The 8921-nt window shown below is 45.5% G+C and overlaps 1 protein-coding gene and 1 pseudogene across 1 annotated transcript in view; one reads left to right on the top strand and one right to left on the bottom strand.

Annotated features, from left to right (window-relative positions):
• PDCD11 (programmed cell death 11) overlaps positions 1-8921 on the bottom strand; it is a gene marked incomplete in the record, with an annotated part of 57111 nt that overhangs the window by 8782 nt on the left and 39408 nt on the right. The window contains 5 exon segments of the mRNA XM_027767419.1: positions 369-425; positions 5835-6012; positions 6429-6531; positions 6723-6812; positions 7720-7828. Coding sequence (XP_027623220.1) covers positions 369-425; positions 5835-6012; positions 6429-6531; positions 6723-6812; positions 7720-7828 — 537 coding nt within the window.
• Positions 3708-4163, top strand: LOC102476874 (nuclear nucleic acid-binding protein C1D pseudogene; annotated as a pseudogene).

The following is an 8921-nucleotide window of genomic DNA, read 5'->3' as shown; positions in this document are numbered from 1 at the left end:
AGACCTGAGCCTTCAGCCTTGGCTCCAGAAACATCGGTTTCTAATCATGGAGCAAGCTGACCAAAGGCCAACCGCCTTCATGCCACACTCACCACTACTATGGAACCCTGGGGCCTAAATCATCTCCCCTCCCTAGGACCACCATCTTGCAACCTGGACACCTGCATGTGGAGTAGGAACATTCTCCAGGAAACAAGAGCCTGGGCAGACACGGTTCTTTAGCAATCTGACTGTCTACAGCACTTCCAGGTAAAAGCAATTCAGGGTACAGAACAGATGAGCCAGGAAGGTAAGAGGGAGCCCAACGCTGTGTCAGACACATGCACCTTCCAACTCTCCTTCCTCCTCGTTCAGTGACAGACACCCACCTGGACGATCGCAGCGACAATGCCAACACACCATCCGCAGTGGACAGTACATAACACCTGGAAGGAGAGCAAGAGAACAAAGTAAGAAGGAAATACTCCGTTTCCAGCATCTCTGGACACAGCGACAGGCGTCAGTCTCCTCTCCTCAAGGCTGACCATGGGCAAGAGGAGACGCTGTTCAAAACCTGCAAAGGGAGTCTGGTCAAGTTTCCTGTCTGGGCTTAGCTCACCAGTCTGAGAAGTAAAAGTCACTACCTATGCTTTTTACCAAAAATAAATAAATAAATAAAAAGGTGGTGGGAGGAGAATGTGTGTCTCATCTCAGTGAGAAACAGACTAACCACAGGAAACCATGACCAAGGGATCACCTGGGGAGGACCGAAAACACATGACAGCAGCTCAAAGGCAGCAGGCCAGTGAGGCCTCAGAGGGAGGCTTCAAGGAGGGAAGGATGGGTTGACACTTGTGTTGGGTTTCGAACTTATTTCTAAGTAGCCCAAAGTCATAATTTAAAAGCAAAGATTCTTGGGACCAGTAGATGGCGTAATGGTGAAGTCACTGGACTCCCATGTTCGAGTCCCGGACCTGGTGACTTAAAACACACCAGGGACCAGCAGATAGCATAATGGCTACGTCGCTGGACTCCCATGTAGTCAACCGCAGTTTGAGTCCTGGACCCTGTGGCTTAAACTCATGCCAGGCGTCTGTGTGTGCATGCCCAAGATCCCAAGAGGAGAATGGAGGAGAAGGGATTGATTTCTCACTTTCTGTTTCTATGTCTCTCTCTGGCTGGCGAGTGCACGCGCCCTATAGCAAAAACCTCTCCAAAAAAAAAAAAAAAACCTCACACCAAGTATATGTGCATGTGTGCCCAAGATCTGAGAGAGGAATGGAAAAGAAGTGATTGTAGTGTGGCCTTTCCCTCTGGGAGGTGATTTCTTGCTTTCTCTCTGTCTCTCTGTCTCTCCAGCAAGCACGTGTGCCCTATACCAAAAATTTATTTTTAAAAACAAATACAAGGGACCAGCAGTTAGCGTAATGGCTATGTCACTGGACTCCCACGTAGTCGACCGCGGTTCGCGTCCCAGACCCGGTGGCTTAAAATTCACACTGGGCACGTGTGCGTGCATGCCCAAGATCCCAAGAGGAGAATGGAGGAGAAGGGATTGCGGCGTGGCCACCCCCCCGGGGGGTGATTTCTCGCTTTCTGTCTCTCTATCTCTGTCTGTCTGGCGAGCACACGCACCCTATAGCAAAATCCTCTCCCCAAAAAAAGAAAAAAAAAAATACAAAAAGCATAGACTCTTAAACGTTCTCTGTCTGTCTGGCGAGCACACGCACCCTATAGCAAAAACCTCTCCCAAAAAAAAGAAAAAAAAGTACAAAAAGCATAGAATCTTAAACGTAAGAAATGTCTCAGCTACAATACAGTCCAAATTTCCCCCGCAACAGATATCTGATTTTATAGCACAGCACTGCAACTCTCAGAGCTGGAGAGGACCTCAAGGGATGTCTACCTGGAGGCAAGTGATTTATTACAAATTTGACAGGTGAAGAAATTGCATTTTAATCTAACTCACAGGTCTGGCTGGAATAAAATGCCTTTAAAATACATATGTTGCTAAAAGCCACACCCTCGTTTTGTAAGCTTTAAGAGACAAAGCAGAGATAATCCTGGATGGTTCCGGGACTCACTCCTTCCATCTCCCAGGCGGCCCTTTCTGTCGGTATTCACTGATACCTCCGTGCTGTGTAGCTCTTTGTAGCTCCGGTAAGTGGCTAGGAACCTAGGCAGGTGCCTGCGGCGGGAACACCTGAGATGAGGGCCGATTACCTTTTCCAGTCTCTCCCTCCTGAGGTGTGTGCTCTACTGGTCAGTGAGTTTGTTATATCGAGGTGAGATCTCCTCTTCCAGGATGGATTACCCAGACCATACAATGGTCTTGTAACTCTAACTGAGGTACGTTCACTTTGGGGTATCTGAAATAGTCCAAAGTAAAGCCACTCCCCTCCCAACCCCAAAGGTGGCTATTATGTTTTTACAGAAAACATCTACAGGTGAAACTTTTTTTTTTTATTAAAATATAAATGTTTCAATAAAAAATGAGCAAGTGACTTGGACAAATGAAACGTTCAACACACGTAAACAGCCAATAGACATGAAAAGTGACCAATATAGGAAATGCAAATGAAAATGAGAGATCAATTTTTGCCTAGTCAGTGACTAATATAATAATTAAGAATATCCAGGGTATGGACCAGCAGTTGGCATAGCAGTTGTATTGTTGGACTTCCACGTAGTCGACTGCAGTTTGAGTCCCAGACCCAGGGGCTTAAAATTCACACTGGGCATGTATGAGTGCATGCCCAAGATCCAGAGAAGAGAGTGGAGGAGAGAGACTGGTGTGGCCATCCCTCCTCGGGGGTGATTTTTCGCTTTCTCTGTCTCTCCAGCAAGCACATGCACCCTATAGCAAAACTCTCTCTCTGAAAAAAAAAAAAGAATACCTAGGGCCAGCCAATGGCTTGCTGCTTAAGATGTCTAGATCTTACGCAGCTGACTGTGTGGTCCGAGTCCTAGACCTGGTGGCTTGAAAACAAGTCAGGTAGGGAACCAGCAGTTAGCGTAATGGCTATGTCGCTGGACTCCTTCCCACTGTAGGAGGATAACAGGCATATGCACACACCTACTACCAGGTTTTTAGAGCCACCAGGGCTGGGATTTGTACTGCAGCCAGTCATGTGAGATCTGCTTCCCTTAACCACTAAGCTACAGGACCTGTCCAAACTGGATATCATCCTTACTGAATAATCTAAGCGCATCCCTGGGCCTCCTCTCAAAAAGTCCTGACATGAGACCAGCAGTTAGTGTAATGGCTATGTCACTGGACTCCCATGTAGCTGACCACGGTTCGAGTCCCGGGTCCGGTGGCTTAAACTCACACTGGCTGCGTGTGCATGCGTCCCCAAGATCCTGAAAGAAAAATAGAGGAGAAGGGATAGCAGCGTGGCCATCTTCCCAGGAGGTGATTTCTCACTTTCTGTCTCTCTGTCTCTGTCTTTCTGGCAAGTACATGCACCCTATAGCAAAAGCCTCTCAAAAAAAAAAAAACAAAAACAAAAACAAACAAACAAAAAAAAGGTCATCATCATGCAACCACCTTCAGGAAAGAGGCACTCATGGCTCCAAGTTGGTCGTAATGGCAAGTGAAGAAATTAATGAAGATTATCCAGTAGAAATTCATGAGTATGTATCAACATTTGAGAATTCCATTGGTGCATAGATGAGATGCTGAAGACCATGATGTCTGTCGTGCTCACAGCCCTGAGTTGGTCGTAATGGCAAGTGAAGAAATTAATGAAGACTGTCCAGTAGAAATTCATGAGTATTTATCAACGTCTGAGAATTCCATTGGTACTTTGGATGAGATGCTGAAGACCATGTCTGTTTCTAGAAATGAGTTGTTGCAGAAGTTGGACCCACTTGAACAAGCAAAAGTGGACTTAGTTTCTGCATATACATTAAATTCAATGTTTTGGGTTTATTTGGCAACTCAAGGAGTTAATCCTAAGGAACACCCAGTAAAGCAGGAATTGGAGAGAATCCAAGTATACATGGACAGAGCCAAGAAGGTAACAGACAAGGAAAAGGCCGGCAAGCTGGATAGAGGTGCAGCTTCAAGATTTGTAAAAAATGCCCTCCGGGAACCAAAACCTAAATATGCATCGAAAGTTGGCAGTAAAGAAAAAAGTAAAAATTAACTTTTTTGCTTTTGAAGTATACTTATTAAAAACATACATTATTTTTATTATTTTCACAAAATAGATGATTACGTGGCAATGCAAGGTTTAAATGTATTCCTTACAGAATTCATATGTAAGTTTATACAGTTTAAGTTTGTAGTGGTAACGACTGTTTCCCCACAGAAAGATTAAATTATCTTTACTGATATTCCTACAGAACACCATGAGATTTTTAAAATTGTGATATATTTTACCATCTCTTTTGACAAGACTCACAGTTCCTTATATAAGTCAATCTTGCAAATACTATTTGATAAGCAGCTGTGAAATTTAAGTTAAATGTTCTTTGTAAACATTTGTACTATTTTATGAATGATGACCTTATAAAGTATATTATTTGTAGGCTGAAGCTCCCCCCAGGGGGAATGGCCACACCGCAATCCCTTCTCCATTCTCCTCTCGGGATCTTGGGTACGCACCGCACACGCGTCCAGCGTGAGTTTTAAGCCACCGGGTCCGGGACGCAAACCGCGGTCAACTACGTGAGAGTCCAGCGACATAGCCATTACGCTAACTGCTGGTCCTGGCAAATGCTATTTGATAAGCAGCTGTGAAATTTAAGTTAAATGTTCTTTGTAAACATTTGTACTATTTTATGAATGATGACTTTATAAAGTATATTATTTGCAGGTTGAAGTTATAAGTACATCTGTTTTTACTATATTATATTAAGAAAGGGTGAAATGACTTAAATGTCTATTTTTTTCTGTGTATTAATAGTTACTTTATCATGTTTTCATGATTTTAAGAATTTCTTTTTTGATATTAAAGTGTGAAATCAAAAAAAATTTTAAAAGAAAAAAATAATCAAGATATAATCTAGCACAGTCTTTCTGGAGGGCAATTTGGCAAGCTGTGGAACATCATTTGACCCATTAAGTTCACTTCAGAAAATCATTTCCCAAATGCACTTGTACTGGTACCCAAACATTTGTGCAAAGATTTTTTTATTCCAGCATCATTTTTTTTTTTGAGAGAGGTTTTTGCTATAGGGTGCGTGCACTCGCCAGACAGAGACAGACAGAGAAAGAGAAAGTGAGAAATCACCCCCCAGGGGGTATGGCCACGCTGCAATCCCTTCTCCTCCATTTTCCTCTTGGGATTTTGGGCACGCACGCACACGTGCCCAGTGTGAGTTTAAGTCACCGGGTCTGGAACTCGAACAGCAGTCGACTACATGGGAGTCCAGCAACATAGCCATTACACTAACTGCTGGTCCTATTAACACCATTTTTTTTGGAGAGGTTTTTTCCAACATCATTATTTATCAACAAAGAACTAGTTAAATTAATTCTGATCAAAAAATCATAATGTAAGACTAAACAAATATCAAGCATAAAAGGACAATGTAGATTTACATATATTGCACAGAAGAGTTTAAGTCTGATAAATTGCTATGAGAAAAAACCAACTTGCAAAGTGGTATATAAAGTGAAACTCTATTATTGTTTATAGAAAAATTACATCTATATATGTACTGAAGTCTGGAGAGAAAGAAACCAAAGTATACAATGGAAAAAGGTGATGGGAAAATAAAAGACATTTTCATTTTCTATTTTATGTATTTTTGGGGTATAAAATCATGTTATTACTTCTACAGTTAATAGGAAAAACTCCACCAGTCCCACAGACAGGTGGAAAGAGGACGAGAACCTGGCTTACCTGACCACCTGCTGGGGGACAAAGTCCTGCAGGGGCTCCTCAGAGTAGGAGTCACTCAGGTGAAACATGCTGACCTTTCCCATCTTCCCAAAGGGGAAGGCGACAGTCAGCCCCTCGTTGGGAGTCACCTTCACCACTCGGCCCATGGCCACTTCCCCTTTCTCAAGCTTGTGTGGACCTGGTGGGAGAATAAACCTGATTCAGAGAAAAGGGAATGAAGCAAGAAGCTGGAATATTACCAACCACCTGCTGGGTAAGATGGAGGCTAGCCAGGCTTGGAGAGTCCAGGCTGAGTGACCAGAATGATCCTGAAGACCCAATCGAGCAGTGCGGCCAAGAGTCCCAGGAGTGGTGGCAGATAAGCTGTTCTGAGGGACCTGAGGAAACCACTGTGCAGGTAAAGATGACTCAGCTTGAAGTGGAGAGGCTCAGACAGAGGGCAAAGCCACAGGAGAAAGACTGTTCCAAGAAAGCACCGCGCCAGGCCTTATGAGGATACAGCACAGAGGGCATCCTTCAACATGGGCAATGACAGATCTCATCTCACCGCGGCCCACACCCCTTCCCTGACCAGGCACTCTTCCGGCCCCATACCAATGAGTGAGAGACACAGGAAGGCCTTGGAGGAATCTGGGCCAACCACAGTGGCTTTCAGGGCCTGGCCAATCTGGAACTTCTTATCTGGATGTTTCAGAACCTGGAAGAAAAAAATAAATTTCCTCTGAGGCTTCAAGAAACGTCTATCTTGAAGTCTCTATAGCAAATACCTCCCAAACCAATCCTTAATTAAGTATGGGGTTCCTTGTACCGACTGTGAGCGCACACGCCAGGCAGTGAGTCAAACTGAGGATGCGCCAGTTGCTTTTCCAGGGACCTCAGCACACTGACCTTGAAGCTAAGAGAAGCTAGCAGCAAGGGAATTCTTCCACGGATGTCCGGTGTAATCTCCACCTCAAGCCATTTCTTCACCACATTGTACTGTAGGAAAACCAGAGAAATGGAACAGGGCAAGCACCAGGATCCATTTTCCCAGCAATGAGGGAGGGGCACTTGTGCTGAAGCTGGAAGGGTAGTAAGCCAGGAATGAAGGCTGCTACGTGACAGGTGGGAACCAGCATGAGGACACAGGAAGGGAAAATGGCAGAGGGCGTCTCAGAGACTCACAAGGGCAGATCAGGAATAGCCTCATATGCCACTTTAAGACATCGGGTTTCTGTACGTCTACACATTAGCTATGGAATGGGTAACTAAGGGGACCACGTGCCTGTGGCATGCTCAGAGATGCTATGGAAGGGGAATCCAGCAATGATGAAGAGCCCGTCACCTCTCAAGGTCAAACGCGATCCAACGTCCTCCCTGACACGTTCCCACGGTACAGGTTACACTGCTCCCTCATTCCTTGCCCCTCCCTTCCCTTTTCTTTAAGAGACAGGTTCTCGCTACATTGCCCAGGCTGGCCTCCTGAGGAGCTGAGATGACAGGTGTGCGCCACCATGCCCAGCCCCCTTCCCTTTCTGAACTCTGGTTCCACTTAGGGTTAGCACACACCTGGCACCCAATTACAGTGCTTCCCATTGCACCTGACCTTTATGATGGACAAATACCTAAAATTCAATATTGCATTCATTTTAAATCACGCCCTATAATTTTCTTTCCATTTGTACACATAATCCACAACCATAGTGGGCTGCTTGCTATTGTTTCATATTTCAGCTTCCTGATTAGAACGGACGTTTCCTAGAAGCAGGGGCCATGTATCATCTCCCACAAGCGCAGCATGGTAGCACACGCAGACTCTAATGCCCAGTGCTAATGACCCTCGTCTCCAGTTTCACCTCCCTTCTGCAACGAGGCTGGCATCGCATTACGAGACACAACTAGGCACCTTCTTTAAGAAGCAAGTCACGGTCTGACCAGCCTGGTACTGTTTAATCTTCTCCGCAGGGCTCACAGAGTGAGTGTTGAGAGCAGTGTGGCCATCCTCCTCCAGCTCACTGTTTGTAGAGAGGCAAAGAAAGAATAAACCAACTTCTGGATAAGGCTTCCAGTCTAAAACCACCTCCCCCACGTGGCTGTGGACGACTTCACAGGGCTCCCCTATTTACACCCGCCCTCCACAGCCCTATTTCCCTCTTTAAAGGGGAATGTTCACAATTCTATGTTGGCCTGGGAGCTAATCGTCTGCACTTTATTCACCTCGTATAAATAAGCTGTGATGTAGGGGGGCCCATAGTAATCTTCACAAACTTAGAAAACATAGTTACGCATCATTCCTAACACTTTAGCTACTGGTTTACAGTTTGCAGAAACTGTTTTTGAAACAGTCTGTCACTGAATCTGACAACAATGTCACGTGCAGACGGGGCAGGGTAGATACTATCAGATCCATTTTATGCTACTGAACCAGGAGCTCACGCCAGGGCTGCTGACTCAAAATTCCAGGACGCGCGCGGTTCTCTATGCTACACGGCCACTGTCATTTTCTTGATTCTCCTTCTCTTCTCAGAAAAGCAACAAAGGGCCCTGGTATGAAAGTCTGCAAATCGGGACCAGCAGCTGGCGTAATGGCTCTATCACTGGACTCCCATGCAGTCGACCATGGTTCAAGTCCTGGACCCAGTGGCTTAAACTCACACCAGGTGCATGTGTGTGCGTGCCCAAGATCCCGAGAGAAGAAGGGATTGTGGCGTGGCCACGCGCCCTGGGGGGGTGATTTCTCGCTTTCTGTCTCTGTCTTTCTGGCAAGCACACGTGCCCTATAGCAAAAAAAAGAAAGTCTGCAAATCACTTCAAAGTAATCACAGAACTATCATTCCACCTATTTGAAACATTTTAAAAACAAAATGAGGGGTGGGACCAGCAGTTAGCATGATGGCTATGTCACTGGACTCCCATGTAGTTAACCGCGGTTCGAGTCCCGGACCCAGTGGCTTAAACTCACACCGGGTGCATATGTGTGCGTGCCCGATTCCCAAAGGAGAATGGAGGAGAAGGGACTGTGGTGTGGCCACCCCCCCGGGGGATATTTATCGCTTTCTGTCCCTCTGTCTCTCTCTGTCTTTCTGGTGAGTGCATGTGCACTATAGC

The sequence above is a fragment of the Tupaia chinensis genome, unplaced genomic scaffold (genome assembly GCF_000334495.1).
Source record: "Tupaia chinensis unplaced genomic scaffold, TupChi_1.0 Scaffold144255_1, whole genome shotgun sequence".
Classification (NCBI taxonomy): Eukaryota; Metazoa; Chordata; class Mammalia; order Scandentia; family Tupaiidae; genus Tupaia; species Tupaia belangeri.
Note: the sequence above shows the minus strand (reverse complement) of the source record. Positions and strands in the feature narration are given on the sequence as shown.